The sequence below is a fragment of the Penicillium cosmopolitanum genome (assembly GCF_028827165.1).
Source record: "Penicillium cosmopolitanum strain IBT 29677 chromosome Unknown utg000003l:1.0-3747932.0:1.0-3751027.0, whole genome shotgun sequence".
Classification (NCBI taxonomy): Eukaryota; Fungi; Ascomycota; class Eurotiomycetes; order Eurotiales; family Aspergillaceae; genus Penicillium; species Penicillium cosmopolitanum.
Genome location: NW_026622673.1, coordinates 1,525,592 through 1,550,894, shown reverse-complemented (window position 1 = coordinate 1,550,894; position 25,303 = coordinate 1,525,592). Strand labels below are relative to the sequence as shown.

Sequence of the window (25,303 nt, the reverse complement as noted above, 5' to 3'; positions counted from 1 at the left end):
CGACATTCTCTGCCGCGAGCTGCGTTCATTGCGACCAAATTTCTGACCTCTTCCAGTCCCGACAAGATGAGCTACATCGCCCGCCGTGGTCTTTCGACCCTGATCCCTCCCAAGGTACGACCACCTCGAATTGAAGTCTAGAATGACTATCGCTGGAAGGATCCATGATGCTAACAATTTGGATAGATCGCCTCTCCCAACGTGAGTTAGCCGGATACCTTCGCCCCCTCTGAACGCTCTTAATCGCGCCCCTCCCTGGCCCCGTCCCTTCCCGAAGGCTTTTTCGTGTCGTCTCGAAGCATCATATACCGCCCACGCACACTTGAACGATCGCTAACATATATCTACCTTCAAGGCCATCGGTGCTGCCCAGGATGCTGCCCGCATGGAGCGTGTTGTGAACTTCTACGCCGGTCTCCCCCGTGGCCCTGCTCCCCAGGTCAAGGCCACCGGTCTCATCGGTCGCTACAAGGCCCGCTACTTCGACCAGAACTCCGGTGTCCGTAAGTGTTGACGGCTCAATCTTGAAAACGACAGACCTACAGATATTGATTGTCACTAGCCATCGTTCACGCCATCGCCGGTATCCTGATCCTCGGCTACAGCATGGAGTACTACTTCCACCTCCGTGAGTGCCACCTTGATAGTTGGGTTGTCTATTGTTTCAACCAGCAAGTGCTAACTGAGAGATATCCAAGGCCACCACAAGAACCACCCCCACTAAACTGATTTCCTTTGATTTATTGGGAAGGGGACGATTGATTTGATATGTACATACTGCATCCTCTGACCCAGAGCTAGGCAGTGTAGGAATTAGAGAGCCATTTTGGAATCTCACTATGTCTCATTATTTTACTTTGCAGATCAACTGCATTTTCACCAACGTAGTCTTGGATGTCTTTGTACAATTAGTCCGGATGGTATTCTCTCTCTTGGTGTCTCGGGAGGAGACCTCCGCACTAACTCTTCATCAGACCACACCAGTAGACCAGTTCAACCACACGGTTTGCCTATGGCTCAACATTCACTGGAATAATTTGTTACCTAATTTCCACTATTTCTCAGAAGTATTCCTAGTATACTCCGTACAGTGAATGCCTAGACAGTGTGGCTACTACTCCTACACCACAGGCGCGCGAGACGTCTCAACTTCCCGGCTCTCACACTAACCGAAAACAGCCAAACCCTCCTCAGCTTCAAACCCGACGAGAGCCATCAAACAACCTTCCCTCTAACACCCCTCTAACACCCGCCTCCCCCCCTCCCTCCTCTCCTCTCCCCCTCCGACCATACCCTTTTGTCCCCCTCCTGAATCAGGGACATCAGGCGGTTTTCCTCTCGCGCCTTTCGATTCCGCCCGGTCAAACTCCGAAACACAACATCCCCGACGGCTCTCAGCTCCCGGAGGTTGGTCACCCAACTTCCCTTTTCCTGGTTGTGAGATCCCGATCTTTTAGGGTGCAACCAGTCGAGCGAACAGTTCAACTGTGGCGATCCTCGAAACCTGACCATAGGTACGATACCTTATTGCCGGCTTCCTTCATCCTCATACTACACATGCGTGACTGGCAGCCGCCTACTCGTGTCCGCAGCATCTCCATCCACCCTATCCTTCAAGCGCTTGTTCTAACTGATTGCGCATATTGTGCTCTTGACAGACCCGAATATTGTTATGGCAGAGCAGAACAGCCGCGATGTGGTAGATCAGACCCTGTCGGGCGGCGAGCCTTCGCCTTCCGACGTCCCTGCAAGCACCACCGACAAGCCGACTCCCCAAGGGGACGTGGGAGAAATTCAACATATCGCGACCAGTTCAACTACGCAATCTTCGACGGATCCGCACTACAACGACGAAACGAGACAGACGCCTGTATCGCATACCGAGAGTACTGGAACTGATAAGGAAACTGGGAAGTCCTTCGATGGTGGGTCTTGCTGCTGAAGGCCGAGGAGGATATCTGCTAAACCAGCTACAGGATTCTTCCAAGCAGAGCATCGGGTTGGTTGCGTCACGCGCTATTGAAATGAATGGGCTAGCTTCGGTATCGGATGGTGGGGACGACACGGCTTCACAAGGTGGTTCGGAATCGGACGCCAGTCGAACCGACGGCAGACATCACGCACGAACTGGATCGGTTAAGAAGCCTTCTGCGTTCAAACCTGTGTCTTTCGCCAAGTTCGCCGTGCCCAAAGCGCCTGGGACTGCGGCGCCGCCAAAGGCTCCGGAGAAAGGTATGAATGACTACTAGGCTGCGATATTGGGTCAAGTATCTAACGAATTCATCAGTACCATCAACTTCGACTACTCCCCTGGGCACACCCAACCGAGCTCTCGGCCACGTTTGGTCGCAAAGGCAACATCTGGAAACTCCGTTTTGAAGCCAGGTTCAAGCAACTCGAATCCGGGCGGTTCTGGGCCAGACCCAAACCAAGTTTGGAACAAAAACCGACGTACGTTACAATGCCACACTTGTAGTGAGAAGTCGGAACTGACATTTCTTTCCTTTTCAGCCGTTCAGCCAACCCCCGCGAAGCACTTGACCGACGAAGAGCTGAAGCAGCAATATGGAATTCACATGACATCTCGCATCCAGGAAGACGGCGGCGGTACTACAGAAGCGAAGTGGGCTGATATTGACGACGACGAGGATGATTGGGCTCCTGAGACGATTGAGTGGACGGATGGAACGAAGGTCACTCTCACTCATACCGACCCGGTACCTGCACCCGAACATGCTCATGGAGAGCTGTCCCAGCCACCACCCCTACCGCCGCTTGAGGCCACAGAAACGAAAGAACCACCCAAGATCGCAGCTCCGAAGCCCACGACATCTATCGGACCAAATCCAACCGTATTGAGGCTTGGGGCGAACGCTGAACGACAAGCTAAGGCCGCTAGCATTTCCTCGAAAGGCACAAATGATAGAGCTCCCTCTGGATCCACAAGTCCTGCGCCTCCGGTCAAATCACCATGGGCATCTTTGCCTCCCGTCGAGAGAGTATCGCCAGTGAACGCCTCGGGTCATCCTCCACCTCCGCGCCCTCCTCCTCACTATCCGCATCGCGATGACGTTCGTCATGCAGCTTATCCACCTCAAGAGATCGCAGCCGATGATTTCAACCGCCAATGGCGAGAATCCGCGCCTGGTGCGCCACGGGAGTTGTTCAACTCACGTTCTGGTCGTTATGAACCTGTATCAGACAACCGACGGCCATCCTGGCGGAACGAGCCTCCATCGGGGGGCGCTCGGGGTCCGGCAGTGCTGCAACGAGCAGGTCATGATCACGGTGGCCCGGCTGAACCATCCGCGGCTTTCCAGACCCACCGGCATCATCAAGAAGGTGGTGGAGGTATGGGCTGGAATCGTCGTCGAACCTCCTCAAATGTTAGTGGCGGAAGTGGAGGATTCGGACGTCGCATGTCCTTTGGCCGCGCAGATGGGCCTCCAAGGCACTTCGAAGCTCGAAGGGGCTCTCAGACCAACGGAATGGTTGATCCTGCATTGATTGACCGCGACCAAATACATCCTCACGCACCAGCTCATCAGCACGGTAGCTCAGCTATTGCCTCGCCTCCTCCTCCTCCTGCTGCTGAAATCGCATCGACCGAGAACCAGCCAGCCCCATCTACTGCTCCTACGGAACCCGAAGAAGATCCTCTGGTGATGCAAGCACGTGTGATGAAGGAGACCATTCGTCTAGCTAAACAGCGACGGGAAGAGCAAGAGGAGAAAGAGAAGCTCGCAAGGCAAGAGAGAATTCGGCAGAAGTTGGCGTCTCTACCCCCGCTCCCGAAAAGCCGCAACGCAAGGAGAGTGTTGAAAGCCGCAAATCTCAGGCTCCGCCTACACCTTCTGCAGCTCCTGCAGTTATGCATTCCCCTCCAAAACCTCCGGTCCCGGAGCCTACTGGAGCGCCAAAGCAATACGGCATGATGAAAGTTCATCATCCAGATACGGTGAAGAAACTTGTCGCGGCCAATGAGAGAGACCGTGTTTCCGAGAAGCACACGGATAAACAACCTTCCTCTCACTTGCGGCAAGCTAATTCCCCTCGCGAGGCGAAACGGGAACCTGTCCAGGCTACTGAACAGAAGCAACAACCTCAGCAGCAACAACCCCCTCAGTCACCTCCACAAGATACGAATGTGGATGAGCAGAGTGGGCAGTGGCGTGGTAATCTCAACGTGCCTGGCTCCTATCCATCGTGGTCAGCTAATCCTAAACTCGCTTCCACCTCACCTTCGGTGAAGAACCCATGGAAGCCTTTGAGCAGCGACAGAACTCTCGGCAACGGTATCTTTGACCAACCTCTCGGAGGGTTCCCATCACGGGAGCTTCCGTTGCGGAGCCAGTTGGCATTGGATCAACCTGCCCAGGCGTTACCAGGAGCCCAGGATGTCTCGGCGATTGCTTCGCTGCCATCTCCTGAAACCAGGATCGCCGGCTACGATCCATTGAGTCCCATCGGTCGTCCCGGTCCCATTGGACCACCAAGCTTGCCCCGTAACCCTAATGCTCTGGGTGCTTGGGGCAATTTCCACAATGTCGCATCTCACAGAGAGGCCGAAGAATCCGAGCAGAAACGACAGGAGTTTAACGCCAACCGCAACCAGCCGAGTACAGCTGTCAACTTCAATGAGACCTGGAAGCAAGTGCGAAGTGGAGAAGAAGCCGGTCAACGACATGTTATGGGTGGAAGCGTGAATCAAAACCACCAGAGCCTACCTGTCAACCCATTGACGGGTCTGGATGCTCCAGTGGATGGTCTTCCTTTTTCCGAAACCCATGCCCGCCCTCTTGTCAGTGTTCCTACGAGAAGCTCACGTTTCTTCCCACATGGACCTGAACAACCGAAGAAGACGGCGACGGTGACGACGACGGTGATCGAGAGGTACGACTATGAACGAAGCCCATCGCCGCCGCCCCCGGAGGAGTCAAGCCATCCTGTTTATTTTGGCGGCTCTGGTCGGCCTTTGGTGCATCTGCCTACTCCCAAGCCTGTGGTAAAGCTTCCTCCTAAGGCGATCACAGCACCTCGACCGCCCCCGCCCACCTTTGCCTCGATGGCAGCTGCACCCCCACGAGGTGCCCCGGCACCTTCGAGTAAGATCTCATGGCAAGAAAAGATCAATACTCTCTTTGGCAAGAAAACGCCCCCGGCAACGAAGAGCTCTTTGGCTGTAACCTCCGCCACGAAAGAACCTCTCGATGTACAACTCCCACCAGCTGCGGCCGTCTCGGTCTCAGTGTCCTTCCCCGCCAAAGTGGATGATACACGAGGTGGAGATGGGGACTTGGCCGTTCGACAAGTTGAAGAACAAGACGAGATCTTTGAAGATCGTGAACCGGGCTCTCAGCCCCCTGTTCGAGTCCCGAATATGGCTCCGGCTGCAGCCTGGGCTGCCGCTCAACCTCCCCCCCCCGACTCGCCAGCGCGGCAAGCTTATGAAGCCTGTTCAGAGTCGCAGTGTTGAACCCTACATAGTCGGACTCGGTGAAAAGGATACATCCGGAAATTTGCGTGTCTTGATTCGATTCCCTGGGGCTCTCGCTTCCAAAATCTGCAGTCTGCCCAAAAAGATCTCGGCATCGCGACCTCGCGCCTCTCCACCGGTGAAGCCTCGAAAGGGCCCAAAGCCTCGTGACGCTTCCGGTAACTCCATCCCGCCAAAGAAGAGTTCTCCGCAAAATGGAGGCACATCCTCAACTCCGCGACACTCGTCCCAAAAGGCTACGTGGGGACCTCGAGCAGGCAGTGGCTCGCGGTAAGGTCGATATCTCGTTTTTTTCGGGGTCTTTCTTGTCAAAGAAGATGCCTTACAATGTCTGAACAATGTCATAATGGAGTCACGACAAGTGATTGTTTGTATTGTCCGGACAACTGTCATATCCTAGGCTCTTGTGACTCCGTGGCTACCTGCCAATCTGCCGTGTCACCTTCCATGACACTAATACTTTCCATACCTATTCGCTCTATCCCTCCCTCGCTCTCATCCTCCTCCCTATCCACCTCCCTCCCCCGCCACACTCAAACACCTTATCTTCTCTCTCCTACCTCCTCACTTCCTCCTCCCCCTCTCATCCGCCCTCATTCTGGTTTTCTGCGTTGTATCTTTTTCGTGGTTTCCTTGTTTGACTTGTCTCTTCGGTCCACATGGCGGGCCCGGGGGGAGCCTTACGATTGCGCGACTGAATTTGCTTTTTCGATCCCAAAGTCCTGCTAAGTCCTGCTACTAGCATGGGCAATCGGCCGGTCCAAGTATGAGAGCCAAATACCTCTGTCTCTCTCAGGCCGGAACCTCCGCCATGTCAAACGTACTGTTTGTGCTTTTTACTAGTACTTCTCGCAAGCTTCTAGCGCGACCTACGACAAACAACCCCCCTTCCATGTGGAGGAAATGGCGGCTGCCATGGGCCCCTGTTCTCAAGTCATCATGTACTAGCCGTGTCAAATTTATTATCAAGTCGTTCCTACTTGAAAGCTCCATTCAAAGAAGTCGAAGTAGTTTTTGTCTGTTTGTAGAAATTCCCGGCCATTCTTGTCAGTAGTAGGGCTTCGGGCTTCAAGTTCTCAGTGTTGTCCTCTCTGGGCCCTTTTATTGGAAGCTTTTTAGAAAACTCGCACGCCAGAGTCGAAGGTATTCGTATTGTCTGGGCGACAGGCCAATAATTACTCCCAACGCAAAGTGACAGTAGATCGAGCGCCCAAAACGGCAACACTCGACGCCAATTTAAGATCAACAAAGCACGCGATGTGCCTCAAAAACTGGCTCAATCTCATACAGATTTAAAGAATATGGTTCCGGACCCGTGTTGTTTCGTCAAGCACGGCAGGAAAGTAGGCATAAAGTTCCAATTTCTTTCATGCTCAATAGCTTTTATTTGATAATCATGAGAAAGACGGGATTTGAACTTCATTGTGGAACATGTGCTAACTAACTAACGTACCCCAGATTCTCCGATTCCGACAACATTGACTGAGTGACATCTGTTCTAAGCGCTGCAAGGCTGGCCGAGAAAGACGCCCACTGTATTGCTGCCCTGGTTTGTATCCACGATATCGAGATGGCCATCTCCATTGAAGTCGCCCACTGCAACACCAACCGGTTCAGACCCTGCGGGGTATGTGGTCTGCGTCTGGAAGGTACCATCTCCATTTCCAAGCAAGACGCTCAGTGTATTGCTGCCCTGGTTTGCAGACACAATATCGAGATGGCCATCCCCGTTAAAATCGCCTGTTGTAATATCAAACGGCTCGACACCCACGTCGTAGCTGGTCTCCGCCTGGAAGGTACCATCTCCATTTCCAAGCAAGATACCCGTTGCACTATCTTGATAATTTGTAGTCGCGATATCGAGATGGCCATCTTCATTGAAGTCGCCCACTGTAACACTGTGCGGTGTTTTCCCTGTAGGGAATGTAGTCTGTCCCTGGAATGTACCATCTCCATTCCCAAGAAAGACGCTCACTGTATTATCATCGAAACTCGTAACCACAATATCAAGGTAACCATCCTCGCTGAAAATACCTACTGCAATACCGAACGGCTCGGTCCCGGCAGCATATACAATCTGCGCCTGGAAGGTCCCATCTCCATTCCCGAGCAAGATACCCACTGTATTGCTTCCCTGATTTGCAACCACAATATCAAGATGGCCATCGTTATTGAAGTCGCCTACTGCAATACCGTTCGGATGAGACCCCACGGGGTATGTTACCTGTGCCTGGAAGGTCCCATCTCCATTCCCGAGTAAGATGCCCACTGAATTGCTGAATATATTCGTAGTCGCAATATCGAGATGGCCATCTTTATTGAAGTCGCCTACTGCAACATTCTCCTGTATATCCCCAATAGTGACTGTGGTCTGCGTCTGGAAGCTACCATCTCCATTCCCAAATAATATACTCAATGCAGAACTACCGAAATTCGCAGTCACGATATCGAGATGAGTATCTCCATTAAAGTCGCCTACTGCAACACCCATTAGCGCAGACTCCGTCGCAAATGTGGTCTGTGGCTGGAAGAGTATGCATTGTGCGCAGGTACCTGATTTGCAAACCGATCCACTAGTGCACTATGAACGTGTGAGCAGTAATTAGATTAACAATAAGAACTCTGTCTAAACTTACGATGCTCCCACATGTCCCGCAATTTTTGTTGTCTGAGCTAAAATTTGGACAGGTGCCGTTGCAAAGAGCTAGACCAGAGTTTGTGCAGATACAAGCACCTGATTTGCAGGTAGATCCAGTTGGGCACTATAGATGCGTGAGCAATCACATTAGCAATGAGAACTCTGTCTAAACTTACAATGTTCCCACATGTCCCGCAATTCTTGTTGTCTGAGCTAAGATTTGGGCAGGTGCCGTTGCAGGGAGCTAGACCAGAGTTTGTGCAGATACAAGCACCCGATTTGCAGGTCGATCCAGTAGGACACTATATAACGGTAAGCATTACATGAAACACTAACAGCCTTGGGGATAAGAACACTGCTTGGTAGACTTACAACATTGCCACACTTCCCACAATTTTTGTTGTCAGTGGTAAGAGAAGGACAGGCTTTATTGCAAGGAGCTAGACCAGAATTCGTGCAGATGCAAGAGCCTGATTTACAAGACGATCCAGTAGGGCACTAAATACCGATGAGCATCAATCGTCTTTAAATGAGAGCACTGCTTAGACTTACAACATTGCCACACTTTCCGCAATTTTTGTTGTCAGTATTGGTTTGAGAACAAATACCAGAGCACAGCAGTTCCGTAGGGCTACTCTTATGAGGTCCACAGGTATAACAAGGTCCCGTTTCAAGTGCTGCAAACCCAATACAGGAGAGGGCTGAGCGTGGAAGATTCTCTGTACACCATTGAAGACAGAGGTCTCTGCTCTGAGCCAAGCCCGGCGCTACCAGATGTATAATTTATCAGTGTAAGCTCATATTCTTACTGCGGGAAGCCATACCGAACGATGTCAGGACGAGAAGGGCGAGCACGAGTGGAGCCATCGGATAAGCTGCTTTATGACCCTAGTGTAGCGAACACAGGATAGGGTGCGGAAAACTTTCGCGGAGGGATAAATTCGTGGCATTTATTTGACCGAAGTCCTGTGCTTATGTCCCTGGCATGGTGTCTAAGAACTGGACAAATATCTGCCGCGCCTGAAATTCCACTAAGAATTAGCTCTCATTTTTGACGAAAATATGCTTTGGTGGTCCTGCTATGCGGCATGTTTGACCTTCATGTGTATAATCTTCCGGCTGGGTGGCTAACAACTCGACAAACCTTGGAATATCTGCCGCGCCTGAAATTCCACTAAGACTTTGGCTGTCATTTTTTAACGAAAATAAGCTTCGGTAGTCCTGCCGTGCGGCATGTCTGACATTCATGTATAAATTTTCTGGCTGTGTGGCTTACAACTCGACAAATATCTGCCGTATTTGGAGCCCACCAAGAATGTTGTGTAGTAATACGAAGACGCCAATTGAAGTTTCTACAAACTAGAATAGTATTTACTGAATGTTTCAAAATCTTTAAAATCTTTAAACTCGGTTCTTTCAAAATAAAGGGAGTAAAAAGTATGATATACACGAAATGAAAAGAGGTATCAATCAAAAACCAAAGTATTCCATCCATAAACACCGCGCCACGAGAAGATAATTATTCCAAACACCACAAAAAAGCCCATGCACCACAGCCGCATCATTATTTAAAAGTCCAAGCAGCTTCCCCAGCACCTGCTCTTGCCTTAACTCCAGGAAAGAAATGAGTTTTGAAAAAGAGAATTGCGAAAAATGGGGGTCCCGGATATTTAACTGTATCCACCGATCACCAGTTCCAGGTCCGGCTGGAGGCAGTAAATACCGGCGGCTTCCATTGTAAGCGGGCAGGGTCGATCTTGCGTGCACCCTTGACTTTCTCTTTTTCGAGTCGCTTGTTGTGCTCATCAAGGACGTAGTCCGTCAGAACGATGACCCAGTTTCCTTTCTGTGGGAGTGTCAGCATTACATCTTCTCACGGGTCGTGGACATGCAGGGGAAGGGAAGGGAGGGAAAAACGTACGTGATATCGAAGCATATTGAAAACAACGAGTGTTTCGTGAACATCTTTCTCCGTCATAGCAGTTATAACAGCCAACTCGTTCTCACTCATAGCTTCTCGATTCGGCTCCGTTAATAACTCGACAAGTGTCTCTCGCCAATACTGTCGATAGCCAAGCAAACCCAAATCACTCAGCGGCTTTTCAGGGGAACCGAGCTTGCCTTCGCGCTTGCTGAGCTCGTAACTGAACGAGATGAGCAGACGGCCGAAACCACGACGCTGGTATTGCGGCAGAGTCAAGATACAAGCGAGATTGTATCCTTCGGCGGAATCCTTCTCCTTGGAGAAATATCCGACGAGATGGCACCCCGTCTCGTCACGGGTACACATGCAGTAGAACAAGAAGGGGTCGACGTCATAGTAGAGAGTTTTGTGATCAAGGAAAAGCTTGCTGAGCAGACAGAGGTTCCGACACCAAGTCCGCTGACGACGGCCGTCAACCTCGAAGAAAGAAATGTTCTCGTCACGGTAGATTTCATTGCCGGGAGGGTGGACCAGGGTGCATTTTGCGCGGTGGCGCTCAAAGGCACGCTGGTTGTCGAAGTAACTCAGACAGAACTCGTCGATGTAAACCAAGTCGACGTCTGAGTATGAATCCGGGTACGGGGAGAAATACCACGGTTCGACGTCGAACTTGCCCATTTGGAGACGAGTCAAGTTTCGCACTCGGTGAATCTCCGTTGGATTCTGGGTCATACTACCGCTGGTACGGAGGCGTTCGATTTCTTCTTCGCGGGTGATTATCTCGCCCGATACGGTTTTGACTTCTTCTTCCTCGGGAGTCTTTTCGTCTTGGGCATCGGCCATTTCCACGTCTTCGAAATCCACGACCTTGGGCGTGCCATCTGTGGAGGCTGCCTCGGCTCCGAATGAGTCGCCGGGGGTTGAGGCATCGCGGTTCTCTTTGCCGCCTGCTTTTGATGGGCGCGAGGCCTTGCCAACGTTGACGTTCTTACCGCCTAAAGCATCGGGGGTGCTGGAAACTTCGCGGCTATCGCCAGCCAGTTGTTGCTTTGGGTTCTTGCTTGGCGCCGCCTTGTTGGAGGAGCTGGCTTTCTTTTTGTCTGCTTTTTCGGGCTGGGGCCACTCCACCTCTTGTGTGAGGTCAATTCGAGTTGATGCAACCCATTCTAGGATACTGTGTCAGTATTCGGATGTTTCATTAATTCCACAAATAGCTATGCAGCTGAACTTAGGGCTAGCATACCATCCAGACGCTTATTGAAGTCAACATAGTGCACGCTAGTCGTATTTGTTAGCATGATCGATTCTTCCGGGGTAATGTGGGCAATAATATAAACATACTAAAAGGAAGGACCATCCTTCCGCTGTCTGATTGAGAGGATCTCCGCCTTGCGTAGTTCTCCGTCCTGTGAAGCCCGAAGTCAGTATGATATCACGTGATGTATACCAGAATCTGCGGCTGTTGCAACGGACCTTCTGCACCATGGCCTTCACACCGATCCTATGATCCAGATTAGTAAATGCGACCGATGAAAACCGACTCGAATAGTCGATTGAGGCATGTCAAAAATTAATTCTGGCCGATTCGGGACTCACCTGATAGTGTTGAGGGTGGCGAAGCCCTTCTCGACGGGGTCGGGCGTCCCCGTCGCCTCGCTGTGGGGGTCTCGGACGCCCATGATGGTGAACTGCTTGCAGAACCGGGGCAACCTAAGACTGAGATGAAAATGATGGATATGATGCGATGCGCGATGGGGGAGTTCAAGTTGCGCAGTAAAGGCGGAAGGGGAGAAGCACACGGCAGATTGAGGCAATTCGACTTACCGCCCACAGTTTCCGGATCAGCAACGATGCGACGCCAGCATAAAAGGTGAGTTATAGATGGTAGTCTTGGATAAGACTGTCAAGTCCGACATCCAGTGCTTCATTCTAAAGGCCTTCAATGGCGGCATCTTGAGTAATTAGTAAATCAACAACTATGCATAATGATTGTCTACTATTCTGGTTTCAAGTTTGTTTTTACAGATACTAAGGTGGTAGTAATATATAAGCTGCCAGTTATACTTCCAATGGATTTTCATGTACCATAGCAAATAAAAAGAACTTCAACCTTTCCTAATGATACAATAAACGAAGCGGGTAATGGGTCATGACCTTCCAGAAAAGAACTCGGTGAAAAAAAAAGAATATCCAACATAGCCAACACCTTAATGCCATCCATTAACCGTGGCAGTCCCGGCGACAAGCTCATCAAGTTCGTCCTTCCGGGTCTTATACAATTCCTGTGCCTCACGCTCGCGGCGCATGATCGAAGATACCTCCTCTCGTAGCTTCTCCAGACGGCTCGACACAGCCGCCTCCTCTGAGATCTGTAAGGTGCGGAAGGCGTCCAGGTCATTTTGAACCTTGGGTAAAGCGGCATTGGCTTCCACGATCTTGGAGCGCAGCGTCTTGGCGCGGTTCTGATATCCGCCATAGTGCAAGGACAACTTCTTTTCCAGCTTGTTGCCTCGTTCAGCGGTGGCAAGGAGAGATTCCTGGACATTATCAAAGGCACCGATCATGCGCTGTTCCTCCTTGAAGGCATCTTGCTCCTCCTCATCAACGTAGTTGTCCAGGCCGGGAAGGGCTTGGGCGCGGGTGTTTGTCCAAACGCCGTCAAACTGTTCTTGCCAGTTGTCTTGTTGTTGTTGTTGCTGTGCTTCACCAGCCGCTTCGGCGGCGATAGCCACTCGAGCGGCCTCCAGGAACTTATCATCAACACGACCCAGCTTGGGCGCCTTGCCCTCTACCTTGGCGCCCGGGACCGGGTACCTCCGTGAGTCGTGGGCAATGATAAGTGCAGCCTCCTTGGCGATAAGAGCTTCAATCGGGTCAGCGACATGGGAGGCCCGCTCCATCAAGGCGCTGAGATCGAGGACAGCAGGTCGAGGCAGACCTCGCTGGTACGCTTGCGACTGGCGCTTGAACTCTGCTTGAGCGGCCTTCTCACGAGCCTCACGGTCTCGACGATCCCGCTCAGCCGCATCTTCCTCGCTGAACTCGACAGCAGCGGCAGGCTCGGCGGTTTCGGAGGGAAGTTCTTCTAGTTCCCATTCGGTCTCCTTGGGTTTCGGAAGCGAGGCGAGCTTGCTGCGCATTTGTTGGCGCATGAAGTTCTCGTGGGTTCTGATATCACGGGGTGTGCTTCCAACAGGCTGGGCTCCCTCGCGGTTAAGAGCGAAGTGGTCTCGTGGCGTCCGTAGCGGCGTGGCACCAGGCCCAATACCGCCCTTTAGAGGGGTTGCGCCCACGCCGTTGGCCTGTCGGAATGGTGTAGCCATCGGGTTGGGAGTAACAATATCTTGTCGTCGAGGGGCAATTCCATCGAAGCCAGTGGAAGAACCACCCTCGTGAAGAGGAGTGTTGTCACCTCCAAGCAGAGACGATTGTGTTTCGGTCAACGCCCGAATGTTCTTAATTTCATTGGCGATGTGATCTTCTTCGGGGGCAGCTCGGGGTGTTCTGATGGGAGTTCCTCCAACAATGGCTCCGTAGTTTCCAATAAGACCCCGAGTCATCTCTTCATCGGCACTCATCCGGCTAGCTTTGTCTCCAGCCATGCCCATCTTGATAATATCCTCCATCTCGCCTTCGCTGACTTGCGGCGCCGGCAGATTCAGACCCCGTCGCTTGCTGCTTTGCTCTGCTTCGCGAATCTTCTGCATTTGGCCGGCGCGCGCGGCCGCAGCGGAAGCAGCTGAAGTGCTGTTCTTGTCGCTCTTTTGTTTTTTGCGCTCATTATCCTCGTCTTGGTCACCCTTTCGCTTATTGGCCAGCTGCTGCTTTCGAGGGTCGAACATCTCTCGCTGGCGTTCATTGGTGGCTTGCTCCTCCATGGTATCGTAGAATCCAGGTGCGGCCGGCTTCTCGAATGGGATATCGGCGTTGTAATCCATCTGGCCCGGCTTCCGGGTAACCACCTTGACGTTAATACCGGCATGCTTGAGCTCACGGCGCTTCTGCAACACGGCCAAACGGCGCGACTCTTCCAGCTGACGCTCGCGGGCCTTACGCTTCGCCTTTTTACCCTGTGTGTTGGCGAGACGAGCACGAGCTTCGCTGAGCATCTCCTTCTCATCCTCATCCAGATCGATAGTGTCGGGGCGGGCGGGCTTCGATTCGGGGTCGGGATCCAGCTCGCCGGGGCGTAGACGTCGGACATCATCGGCGCTAGGAGCAGCGGACTCTCCTCCTTCAGGTCCTCCCAATCCCAAATCATCGTTCTCACGGGCTTCCGCCTCATCTAGGAGTTTTTGATACCGTTCGAGACATTGTGTGGCGGTCCGACCGACGATAGGGGCAATGGTGCGCCATTGGGTGGGCATCAATTTGGCGAGGTGCAAAAGCTTCTCATCTTCCTCGCGCGACCACTCGACCTTACGAATACCCGGGTCCAGCCATTCTATCCAGCGCGCTTTGCATTGCTTCGGGGTCTTTCGAGCGAGGAGCGAAGAGACACGGGCCCATTGGTTGAGACCATATTTCGATACCTATGACCAGTCAGCATTTGCACCATCCGGAAGCAAACAAAGCCCAGAAGCTTGATATCGCAATTTGAAGGTAACTTACGGCCCCGAAGGACTTCGTCCTCGATATTGGTCCTAAAAGTGTGTTAGTCGCGAGTAGGTAAAAGATGGAGGTTTGACAGAAAACTCACCAGACACCTCCCTTGACGACAGGCATGGCGCACGATCAAAGCCGACGCTTCTTTGTCCAACCTGTAAGTGGTAGGGATCGAATTGCAAGCTGCCGGGGATAAAGAAAAAGAGGAGGTCCCCGGAGTGTCGCGCGCAGTGGTGGAGCTGGATGTTCGTCTTGAATCTGTTCGCGCGGAAGTCGAAGTCGCTTCACCGCCCGCTTGGCTGCCCCCGCGTTAGTCAGCAGATTCCCGGACTTTAGTTTTTTTTGGAAAAAAAGAGTTAAACTTGAAGGGAAAGAGAGACTCCACCAACCAACCATGTCGACCAAGTTGGATGCTCCGCAGCAGTTCAAGCAGCCTTCTCGTAAGGGCAAGAAGGCCTGGCGCAAGAATGTCGATGTCACAGAGGTCCAGGAGGGACTGCGCCAGTTGAAAGATGAAGAGATCAAAGGGTATGTCGAATGTCTCCATAAATGTTTTAACTACAAAATGATCGAGGCTCTTGCTAATCTTTTTTTTTGTTTTCTCTCAGTGGCCTTGTGTCTGAGAAACCTTCCGATGAACTGTTCACTATCGATACCGCTGGCACTGAGCATGTACGAAATGCCATCGCAAAGAAGCACAAGCCGCTCAAGGCCGACGAGATCATCGCTCAGCGTTCTGCTATCCCAGCAATCGACTCCCGCAAACGCGGCAACGCCAATGTAACCGACGGTGTCATTGAGCCAAAGACCAAGAAGCACCGCAAGGACTGGGTGACCAAGAAGGATATGCTGCGCCTGAAGCAGTCGGCGAGGGATGCGGATTTCAGCAAGAAGGGCAACAGCCAACTTTACGACCCCTGGGCGGAGGATGCGGATGCCGATGACTCTGTCGCTGTCGAAGACCCCCAGTTTAACTTCTTGCCCAAGCCTAAGGCCAAGGTCGCCCCGGAGACCTTGAAGCACGCTCCCATTTCGCTTGCAGCCAACGGAAAGGTCATCCCCGCAGTGCGCATGCCCCATGCAGGAACCAGTTACAATCCTGTGTTCGAACAGTGGGATCAGCTACTCGAGGAACATGGAAAGGAGGCAGTCGAGGCGGAGAAGCTGCGTCTCGAGGAGGAGCGGAAGGAGCAGGAAAAGCAGCGTTTAATCGAAGAGGCCCAGGGCGATGATGGCGAGGTCAAGTCTGACGATGAGAGCGCATGGGAAGGCTTTGAGAGTGAATATGAGAAGCCCGAGTGGCTGAACAAGAAGCGTCCCGAGAGAAAGTCTAAGACTCAGCGGAACAAGGCCACACGACGAAAGGAAGCCGAGAGGCTAGCGAAGTGGGAGGCCCAGAAAGCCAAGAAAGATGCCCAGCTCGCCCGCGTGGAGGAGCTCACAGAACTTGCCAAGCAAAGAGAACTCTACGGTGCTGATGATTCGGATGCCGACGATGGGGAGGAGGGTGATGAGACCAAGTTGCGCCGAAAGCCCTTTGGCGGCAAGAATGCGTACGTATCCAGAACCAGCCTACTTGAAACCCATTTTGAGCTATTGCTAACTATTATTACAGTCCTCCTGAGAAGCGCTTGGAACTGGTTCTTCCCGATGAACTCCAGGACTCTCTCCGTCTGCTCAAGCCTGAGGGTAACCTTTTGGACGACCGTTTCCGTACGTTGATCGTGCAAGGTAAGCTTGAGTCTCGCAAGCCTGTGACGCAAGCTCGCAAGGCCAAGAGAAAGGTTACGGAGAAGTGGATGTCCAAGGATTTCAAAGTCCCTGGTGTCGAGTACTAGTAAAACTTGTTTATCTGGCTTTGATGACTTTCAAAATGGCGTACCGGGATGATTGGACATACATCATGGGCAAATATCAGCGCTCTACATATTGTTTCTGGGATAAAGTAGAGATTTATAGTTTCAAAATTTGATCAGACCATCTATTCTTGTACTTAAACTGCGTAGATAAGTAACTCACGAGATGATACTAGTATTCAATAGTCCTTTTCATGTTTCCCCTCGTATAGTTGATACGATATTTCTTTCTCAAGAAGGCGGTGTACTCCTATCAGCGCGCCACTTTTTTGTCGGCAGAAAAAGTGAACGGCAATTCGTCTCCTCCAAATCGACTCCAACTTTTTTCATCGCAATGCAATAACGTCGACAGAATTGGTACCCTCGGAATGGACACAGCAAGTCTTTCCAGCAACTGGAAGAAGTTACAGGCGACGCTCAAGAAAGGAAGTGCCTCATCCTCGGCACCGGCCTCCAAATCGGCCTCCAAACGCAAGGTTTCTGATCGCGAGTCCGGACATGGCACCGTGAAGAGAACAAAGTTCACTCAGAAAGACCAGTCAAAATCCAGAGACTCAAAACCACTCTTGAAGAGGAAAAGAATGGCGGACGGAGCAGAGACTGATTCGTCCTCGACAAATTTACGGAGGAAGTCAAGCACCGCAACTTTGTCGAAGACTCCGACGGAAACACTCAGATCGAAAGAGAATGAGGGCCTCTCCGCTACGTACGTTTGAACCTCGAGTTATTACTCCCTCAAATCTATATGAACTTTACTAATGTCGTTCCCACAGTGCTGAAATAGGAAAATATGTCGCCATGGATTGCGAAATGGTAGGCGTTGGACCGAACCCCGACAACGACTCCGTCCTTGCACGAGTCAGTATCGTCAACTTCAATGGCGACCAGATCTATGACTCCTACGTTCGACCTAAAGAGATGGTTACAGATTGGCGAACACACGTCAGCGGCATTGCGCCGAAGCACATGGTGGAAGCGCGAACCCTCGAAGCAGTTCAGAAAGAGGTATACGGGATCATGGAAGGACGAATTCTTGTCGGTCATGCCGTGAGCAACGATCTCGATGCCTTGATGTTTGCTCACCCGAAGCGTGATATTCGTGATACAAGCAAGCACGCGGAATACCGGAAAATTGCCGGTGGTGGATCCCCCCCGACTGAAGATTCTTGCGGAGCACTTCCTCGGGTTGAAGATTCAGGAAGGTGCGCATTCTAGTGTGGAGGATGCTCGGGCGACGATGGCTTTGTATAGGAGAGAGAAGGACTCATTTGAGCGGGAGCATTTGAAGAAGTGGCCGATTCGGGCGAATGCTGAAAATAGAGAAAAGGTGGATGGGCAGAAAAAGAAGAAGAAGAAGAAGTCGACTAAGAAGAAGCGCTGATCTTCTTTATTCTTTGGTGCTGGCCTGATGAGCCGAAGTGAGACGAGACGAGACTGTATCTAAATACCCTTGCGGTGCACATGTATACCCCAATTCGCATCCAGTTCAAGAATTGCATTAGAATTTGACATATATGACCAGTATTCTAGAGTGTAATTGTATGGAAATAGTTATTTCCTAAGTCGAAAGTAAAGAATCGAGCAATGTGTGTTTGTAGTGACTAGCTAACTAAGTATACACCAAAGTGCGACTGCCCGCTCTCCGCCCCATTTCACTTAACGCGCAGCGCGACGCGCCTTTCGACCACGCAAAGAACCACACAACTTCAATACCCTCGCGACACCCAATTCAAGCCAGTTTAACCTTCACTTCGGTCAATCACCAAACACCTTCATCTTGCAAAGTATCTATACCACACCCATCGACCACCTAGCTCCGCGGAGCGATCACAGCTCGCGACACCATGCCAGACATGTATGCCTTCCAATCGGCCTCAAAGCCAGGCGCACAGTCAGAAGAAGGCTCTTCTGGTGCAACACTCACACCCAACATTCTCCCCTGTCGAATTCATCATGATGGACCCATCGACCCCGCCGGGCGATTTTGGGCGCCGAAGACAGACGAGAAAGGTACGCACCGTTCTGCCGTTCTAACCATATCCACTCGCGCAGGGATTGAAAAGTCGTAAATATACTGATTGATAACTGGATTAGACGACATTGAAACCGCACATTACCGTGGCCGCAGACTGCGTGGTCGGCGCGTCGCAGTTCCAGATGGATACCAAGGTGCGCAGCCAGGCAATCTTCATCTCTGAACACTTTACGGGGGTGTGAACTTGCAAATACTTACTTTTGGACAGGCGTCATCGCAACACCAACAGAGCGTATTCTCCCTTCTTCGCAAACAGTCGACAAAAATGAAGACGTAGTCGAAGTTCAACCCGAGGAATCGGTCAAGATCCTCGAGACACAGGGTACCTTTGAAGATATGATGGTCTGGGGACATGAGCATCTGCCTGCGGCGGATGATGTCTATGTTAAAGGTGTGGAGGAATGGGTGCGGTTTGCCGAGACGGTATGTTCATTTTTCTCTCTTTTGGGGGTTGACTCTGACCTTTTCTAAGATGCATGGTGTTCCTTCTACTGGTGATGGGAAGGACGCTTCCAAGTAACGATTTATGACGAGAACGGTTATAGTAACTGCATAGCTTGCCTTGGCCTCAAAAATAATAATATATCGCCTGCCAGAATTTAATGCGTTAACCTTGGAACGTAAGATCCAAATATACCACTACTACCAGCCAGTACGAATATCACCCCGCAGCCATTGCATAGTAAGAATACGGTAGTAGCATCAATATGCTATAAGATAAAAGATATGAAAAGGAATGTATTGAAACACTCGCATAGCGAGTCACGCCAACCGGGGTATCATGTATCACCGAACCTAACAGAACCAGCCTGTTCCACACCCAACCCGTAATTATCGGACCCAAAAAAAAGGCCACAATGCCAATCAGAAGCATGCATATAAGAAATTATGCGTGAGCATCCAGCGCCCCAAAACGCCAACGTCTGCATTCCACCAAGGAGAAGAACCCAATGCCGAATAAAGTCGTAAATCATAATTATCACGCTCATGTCCCTTAAGCCGCCGCCACTGGGGTCTTGCGAGCAGCCTGTGAATTTTGATCATTTGGGTCCATGGACCCAATGACGGGGGATGAGGTGGTATCGACAACATTATCGAATGGCGAGAACAGATTCCCGCCGCCGAATAGAGATGATGGCTGGCTGTCGTCGGTAGAGAAGAGAGAGCCGCCGCCTCGACCACCGATGGCGTGCTGCATCTGCTCTTTGATCCGGACATATCTGTACTTGGTCTTAGAGGTGATGAGGGTATGTTCAGCGATGGGTTTGGGCGCGGATCGGGCAATAGCCGCCATGACGGAATCTCGTTCTTCGTCTGAATCGACGGGCCCGCTTGTTTCCAAATCTTCTTGCAACGGAGCATTGGCGTCGATAGCAGCCTCTGTACGTAAGAATAAAACATATTAGTCCAAACGTTCTCCGTAGTGAAATACGGGAGAAGTAGGGAGGGGGGGGGGACACATACTCTGCTGTCGAGCCTGGTTCTTTTTCTGATATTGCTGTAGCAGCATATCATACGGTAAAGACCGACCTGGCACTGCACGCTTCGCACCCATCGAGTGACTCTTACATGTCAACGAGCGCGCGCACTGAGCACCATTGGGCAATGTGACACCACACTGCTTCTCGACATCAACAGGCCCCTTAGGCTTAGCCGTCTTCGCCTTGGGTTCATCCTTCTTCTTTTTCTTGGGCTTGGTATCATCTTCATCCGCCTTGCGCTTCTTTCCCTTCTTCGTCCCATCGTCAGTGCCTTTGGCAGCACTCTTCTTCGCACTCTTCTGGCCTTTCATGGAATCTTCCGGCCCATCCTTCTCGTCGATATCACCCACATCGCCGGCCTTGGCCCGATTCGCCGCGTCGCGTGCCTCCTTCTTCTTGCGCGCTTTCTCCTGCTTCGCTTTCAGACAGCCACGGATGTGCTCCGGCGCACTGGACTTGAGCGCGGGACGCTTGCAATGTTTGCAGATAACGGTTTCCAGCAAGTCCTGCTCACGCGGTTTACCCGTCGGGAAAGAGGCGGCGATCTTATTGTCCAATTTGGGCAGTGGTGAGGAAGTAGGCGAGGTATCGAGGGGTCCATCCTTGCTATCTGAAAAAAAAAAAGAGGAACAACAGGTAAGCTCGTGTCCTCTTTCCAATTAAAAACTGGCCAGCCAGCCAGCATCATCTGCAAAAAGCGATCTTACCATCTGCCTTCTTCTTCGTCGAGCCCTTAGATGTCTTCTTCACCTTCATCTTTCCGGGTTTGGTATCCTTTTCCGTAAACTTGTAGCCCGACGCCTCTACCAAATTGCCCGAGGCTGTTCAGTTGGAGAAAAATGTTAGCATCCCACCCATCTCTTCATCTTGCCGGCTCTGACCAGGCGCGGTTCATAGTCATGCTTTCCGATCAAAGGGTTGCGGTGGCGGGCCTACCTCGACTGGAGTCGCCGTTGGTCGTCATGATGAGCGCGAGTGCTATAATTGCCCTGACGAAGCGAATCTCTCTTTCTCTGGCACTCTCTATAGAATTCTTGTCGTGCCAGGGTGGTTGTCGGGGTGGTTGTTCACTGCGATGTCCGTCGTCGTCGGTCGGGCTGGGGCTCCGCATTTGGGACTGGGTCACGTGTTGCGCGCAAATGATCCATCGTCATAGTAGAGAGTTATACCGGGACTCACTCGCACTTGACCATATATTTTGGAAATTTCAGGTTGGATTTTGTGTTGATTGCTGAAATATCATAGGGTCTCTAGCATATTCCAAGCAAGCCTTGGAAAACTTTCCAGGCATTCGAGTCTTTAACCAGAATCTAAATCGTGGGAAAGTAACTAACTACTACTCGTAGTTGAGTAACTAGTTAGTTCTGGTACTAACTATACCCTGCTGGTAGTGGAGCGCCTATGGGATTCAGGCAGGCAGGCGACGTTATACTATCTTGTGTTTCTGGTCTTTCCTATCCTATTAATGCATCCCTTGTACGATAGTAGATTATTATACTACTAGTAGATGTCATCATATGCGGCATGTTGGGGTGCCTTAAGCATAAGGCCACACAGACAAACCCCACTGAGTGAATCAGCATGACCAGTTGAACTATACGACACCAATCGAAGCTCGAACATCTTGAATTTCAAAAAGAAGTTGAACTTAGCCATGAATCTAAAATGCCTCTAAATACACTGGAAACCATTCCACCAGAGCCGGTACTCCTGATCTTTCACCATTTATCGCCAGTTGATGCTTGCTGTCTGGCTTTATGCAGTCGCTATTTTTTGTCTCTTTGCTCCCCGTTCGATCGTTTCGACCTTTTGGGTAGAACATGGTCTGGTATTCGTACAGGTGACAAGAACAGGGAGAACCTGCGGATCGACCTACTTACCCGTCTCGCCCGTTATTTGCCGCAATACCACCTCTGTCCCTTCCCCCAAGTTTGAACTCAGGAAATGCTTCGACTCGATTCCAGGTCCTGAAAGATACGATAATATTCTACTCATGCCGGCCAACATATGCCATTTCCCTACCTACTCTTATCACAAACTGCATTTTGTTCATGTCCACCTTGTGATGAGGAGTTTCTACTTCGGTCCATCGTTTGGTATTCTCCCGTCTCGGAGCTACTGTATACCGAGGTGGGCAATATGCCCATCGACCAACAAAAACGACGTCTCTCCAAGAAATCCAGAGCACAGATGTCTGAGAAGGAGTACTGGGCCTGTCATCGGAAAGGCCTGATGTCTATTGAGGCACGGATCTGTTGCGCCAATCCTCCTGGTCTCTGCCTGCGCGTACAAAGTCCTGCAGTGGTTCGGCGACAAAACGCACAACATTTTTACAGCGTGGAGAAAGAAACTGTCGAGATTTGTAAGCATATTGGGACTACTAAGGGCAATCTTGACGGCGTCATAGAATTCCTTGTCGACAGATATATTGAATAAGGGAAAGAAAATGGGGAGGGCCAACTTCTACGCCGGGGAAAATGTGGCCAATACAACACGGCGTGGAAAATGGAAATTCGGGAGATCGATGATCGAAAGGAGGTGTGCTTGCTCTTAACACAATGGAGGGACTTGGGACCAGGCTTGGACCCTGAAGATGATCTGTGGAGAAGCCAGGCAGACAGGGTTCTTCCGATAACATTGAAAGCCAGTGATATGGTGGAAGATCCACGCATGCGCTTTGAGGAGCAATTCGATGGAGCGGGGAGTAATTCTTCTCAATTTCTCTCGGAGGAGCAGATGTTTGGGCGGAACCTGTCTTTTTTGCGAGGTCAGCGTTATCGGGCTGTTATGAGGAGATGCGGAGACTGGTGGTATCTTCAGGAAGAGCCTAAGGTCAAGAAATCCCAATGTATCGTCAATTGAGATAGAAGCATAGCTATGGTTACCTTGCCTTCAAGTTGCTATGCCGGCAACATGGAAGTATAACTAACTCTGTGTAGCATGATAGTTAATGTAAGAGAGAACTCCGTCATCAATTGAGCATACCAGAAAATCTAAAGCATCTTCTATTTATATCGTACATTACACCAACTTTTCCAATCAATCGTGCCGAACAAAGCACAAACTACTATTAGTCCCGCCAAACCCAAAACTATTCGTCAAAACCACATCAATCTTCCTCGACTGAGCCTCATTAGCCGCATAATTGCAGTCGAACCCATCCGCCAATCGATCGAGGTTGATAGTGGGCGGCATAACATTCTAAAAAAGCGTCAGTCCCATCAAAGCCCAGTTTAAGCGCAAGGTAATACTTTGGACAGCTCAACTCACATCTTGAATAGCAAGCACACTAAAAGCAGCCTCGATAGCGCCAGCGCCACCGAGAAGATGCCCCACAGCACCCTTGGTACTGCTAATATTCACATCCTCCGCCTTTTCTTTACCACCCGGACCAAGGAGAAGCGACTTGATAGCAGCGTTCTCAGCAGCATCGCCTACAATCGTTGAAGTTGCGTGCGCATTGACATAATCCACCGCGGAGGGCGGGAGTTGGGCTTGTTTTAGCGCTTTCTTCATCGCCATGTATGCGCCTTCGCCGTTTTCTTTGGGGGCTGTTATGTGGTGTGAGTCGCTGGAGCAGCCGTAGCCTTTGACTTCGGCGTAGATTCTTGCGCCGCGGGCGCGGGCGTGTTCGAGTTCCTATTAGTGGTACAATTTTCAGTGTTGCTTGGGAGACAGGTATTGGATGAGATGCACAGCACTACTCACCTCGAGAATGAGCACAGCGGCACCCTCGCCAACGACGAAACCTTTACGGTCTGCATCGAAGGGTCTGGATGCTTTTTTTGGATTATCATTGAAGTCAGTTGCCAGACTTCGGGCTCTGGCGAATCCTCCGATGGCGAGGGGGTGGATGCAGGACTCGGCGCCTCCGGCTACCATCACGTCTGCATCTCCGCAGGCGATGAAGCGGGCTGCGTCGCCGACGGAGTGTGCGCCGGTGGTGCAAGCTGTTGTTGCGGAATGATTTGGGCCCTGAAATTTGTGTGTAAGTAAAGCGTGGAATTATTCTTAATTTTTCCCCGGGAGAGGTGGGTGTGTGTTCGTACCATGAATCCATATTTCATAGATATATGGCCCGCGCCTAGGTTAATCAACAGCTTAGGAACGAAGAGAGGGTTGACCTTTTTGTAACCCTGAGCCGAGTTGGTTAATTTTTTAAAAAAACAAGTAATTTCTTGAGAGATGCAGCAAGTTGGGAATGGGGACTTACTCCTTTTTCGTATGCAACGACAGTGTTATAGATCTCATCGAAATTACCGATTCCGGATCCTAGACAGACACCCTGCACAGACCATTAGTATAACTTCTTCCCAGGATACTCGAGGCAAGTTCAAAGCTATTGAGCTAATCCAAGGTACATACTGTCGCTTCTCGCTGCTCAAAAGGCTCCGGTTTCCAGCCAGCATCTTCCAAGGCCTCTTCCGTAGCAGCCATGGCGTATTGAGCGAAAAGAGCCATTTTGCGTTCGTCCTAGTTGAAAAGTGTCAATATACACCACCGATAAGAAACAGCAACAAGGAATACACACCCCTCGACTCAACCACTCCTCCGCCATCCACCCGCCATCCTTGCGACTGCCCTTGGGTACGACAGCGGCAATCTGACAAGGGATTTCCTTGAAGCGCTCATCACGATCATTGACATTGACGATGCCGCAGTGGCCATCCAGCAATCGTTTCCATGTTCGGCGCAGGCCTGTATCCGAAAGTGTTAGCTCCAGCCGAAAGAAATCGTAGGCACATAGTCTTATCGCCAGTTGCAGTAAACCCTAAGCTCTCCCCTCCCCAGTTTTAGATAGGATAAATACCCGCCCCGGCATGCCGTCATTGGTTGACAAGACCTTCCCCATCCGGCCAAGTGGAGACGCCGAGCAGTTTTTTTGCGGCGAAAAGTCCGGGGATGCGGTGTCGGCGGATGGGGATGCAGGTAGTCAATGTCGGTGCCGTCAGTCCCAGCAGAAGGGCAATGATAGGATGGCCCGATAGACAGGGTGCAAGAGGTGGGGAAGAGAGGGAGGGTGAAGATGCCATGATGTAGTGGATTGTGTAGAACTCACCCACGCCTAGCGGAGTCACCGCACCCAAGCCTGTCACGACGACACGGCGCATGACAACAATTGAGTTGTACAGGAGTAGCAGTAGCAATGACCGTGAAGTAGATACCAAGCTGTGTATGAAGAAAAGAGCAGAGCAGATCAGTGCAGTGCAGAAGTGGTTCCAAGAAGGGAAAGTCTGGACGATAACATAAGAGGCGGAGAGTCCACT

General features: G+C 51.1%; 11 protein-coding genes across 11 annotated transcripts; 6 read left to right on the top strand and 5 right to left on the bottom strand.

Moving 5' to 3' along the window:
* Window positions 1-66: 66 nt before the first annotated feature.
* N7509_000623 (F1F0 ATP synthase subunit f) lies at window positions 67-1,942 on the top strand (the record flags this gene model as incomplete). The annotated part of the gene is made up of 5 exons (XM_056625260.1): window positions 67-114; window positions 187-201; window positions 356-503; window positions 563-628; window positions 1,659-1,942. The coding sequence occupies 5 exons, from the start codon at window positions 67-69 to the stop codon at window positions 1,940-1,942; spliced, it is 561 nt and encodes a 186-aa protein (XP_056493842.1).
* Window positions 1,943-2,024: 82 nt separating this feature from the next.
* N7509_000622 (uncharacterized protein) lies at window positions 2,025-5,476 on the top strand (the record flags this gene model as incomplete). The annotated part of the gene is made up of 3 exons (XM_056625259.1): window positions 2,025-2,232; window positions 2,512-3,696; window positions 3,768-5,476. The coding sequence occupies 3 exons, from the start codon at window positions 2,025-2,027 to the stop codon at window positions 5,474-5,476; spliced, it is 3,102 nt and encodes a 1,033-aa protein (XP_056493841.1).
* A 1,519-nt stretch (window positions 5,477-6,995) lies between these two features.
* On the bottom strand, window positions 6,996-7,988 carry N7509_000621 (FG-GAP repeat domain-containing protein; the record flags this gene model as incomplete). Its single annotated transcript, XM_056625258.1, has 1 exon — window positions 6,996-7,988. The coding sequence occupies one exon, from the start codon at window positions 7,986-7,988 to the stop codon at window positions 6,996-6,998; it is 993 nt and encodes a 330-aa protein (XP_056493840.1).
* Window positions 7,989-9,822: 1,834 nt separating this feature from the next.
* Window positions 9,823-11,738, bottom strand: N7509_000620 (NuA4 histone acetyltransferase complex catalytic subunit ESA1; the record flags this gene model as incomplete). The annotated part of the gene is made up of 6 exons (XM_056625257.1): window positions 9,823-9,981; window positions 10,057-11,225; window positions 11,303-11,337; window positions 11,401-11,465; window positions 11,533-11,560; window positions 11,656-11,738. 6 exons carry the CDS (start codon window positions 11,736-11,738, stop codon window positions 9,823-9,825), a joined length of 1,539 nt encoding a protein of 512 aa, XP_056493839.1.
* Window positions 11,739-12,266: 528 nt separating this feature from the next.
* On the bottom strand, window positions 12,267-14,784 carry cef1 (putative cell division control protein (Cdc5); the record flags this gene model as incomplete). The annotated part of the gene is made up of 3 exons (XM_056625256.1): window positions 12,267-14,591; window positions 14,684-14,702; window positions 14,759-14,784. The coding sequence occupies 3 exons, from the start codon at window positions 14,782-14,784 to the stop codon at window positions 12,267-12,269; spliced, it is 2,370 nt and encodes a 789-aa protein (XP_056493838.1).
* Window positions 14,785-15,058: 274 nt separating this feature from the next.
* N7509_000618 (ribosome biogenesis protein NOP53) lies at window positions 15,059-16,502 on the top strand (the record flags this gene model as incomplete). Its single annotated transcript, XM_056625255.1, has 3 exons — window positions 15,059-15,192; window positions 15,273-16,217; window positions 16,280-16,502. The coding sequence occupies 3 exons, from the start codon at window positions 15,059-15,061 to the stop codon at window positions 16,500-16,502; spliced, it is 1,302 nt and encodes a 433-aa protein (XP_056493837.1).
* A 386-nt stretch (window positions 16,503-16,888) lies between these two features.
* On the top strand, window positions 16,889-17,901 carry rex4 (putative 3'-5' exonuclease; the record flags this gene model as incomplete). The annotated part of the gene is given in 3 exon segments (XM_056625254.1): window positions 16,889-17,226; window positions 17,294-17,722; window positions 17,736-17,901. The coding sequence occupies 3 exon segments, from the start codon at window positions 16,889-16,891 to the stop codon at window positions 17,899-17,901; spliced, it is 933 nt and encodes a 310-aa protein (XP_056493836.1).
* Window positions 17,902-18,364: 463 nt separating this feature from the next.
* N7509_000616 (ribonuclease H2 subunit C) lies at window positions 18,365-19,075 on the top strand (the record flags this gene model as incomplete). Its single annotated transcript, XM_056625253.1, has 4 exons — window positions 18,365-18,530; window positions 18,615-18,689; window positions 18,764-18,978; window positions 19,028-19,075. The coding sequence occupies 4 exons, from the start codon at window positions 18,365-18,367 to the stop codon at window positions 19,073-19,075; spliced, it is 504 nt and encodes a 167-aa protein (XP_056493835.1).
* A 474-nt stretch (window positions 19,076-19,549) lies between these two features.
* Window positions 19,550-21,000, bottom strand: N7509_000615 (deubiquitination module subunit SGF73; the record flags this gene model as incomplete). The annotated part of the gene is made up of 4 exons (XM_056625252.1): window positions 19,550-19,935; window positions 20,020-20,646; window positions 20,744-20,857; window positions 20,973-21,000. The coding sequence occupies 4 exons, from the start codon at window positions 20,998-21,000 to the stop codon at window positions 19,550-19,552; spliced, it is 1,155 nt and encodes a 384-aa protein (XP_056493834.1).
* Window positions 21,001-22,541: 1,541 nt separating this feature from the next.
* On the top strand, window positions 22,542-22,898 carry N7509_000614 (uncharacterized protein; the record flags this gene model as incomplete). The annotated part of the gene is made up of 1 exon (XM_056625251.1): window positions 22,542-22,898. One exon carries the CDS (start codon window positions 22,542-22,544, stop codon window positions 22,896-22,898), a length of 357 nt encoding a protein of 118 aa, XP_056493833.1.
* A 177-nt stretch (window positions 22,899-23,075) lies between these two features.
* On the bottom strand, window positions 23,076-25,147 carry N7509_000613 (putative beta-ketoacyl synthase (Cem1); the record flags this gene model as incomplete). Its single annotated transcript, XM_056625250.1, has 8 exons — window positions 23,076-23,237; window positions 23,307-23,675; window positions 23,745-24,011; window positions 24,086-24,172; window positions 24,250-24,321; window positions 24,402-24,509; window positions 24,568-24,734; window positions 25,096-25,147. 8 exons carry the CDS (start codon window positions 25,145-25,147, stop codon window positions 23,076-23,078), a joined length of 1,284 nt encoding a protein of 427 aa, XP_056493832.1.
* Window positions 25,148-25,303: the final 156 nt, after the last annotated feature.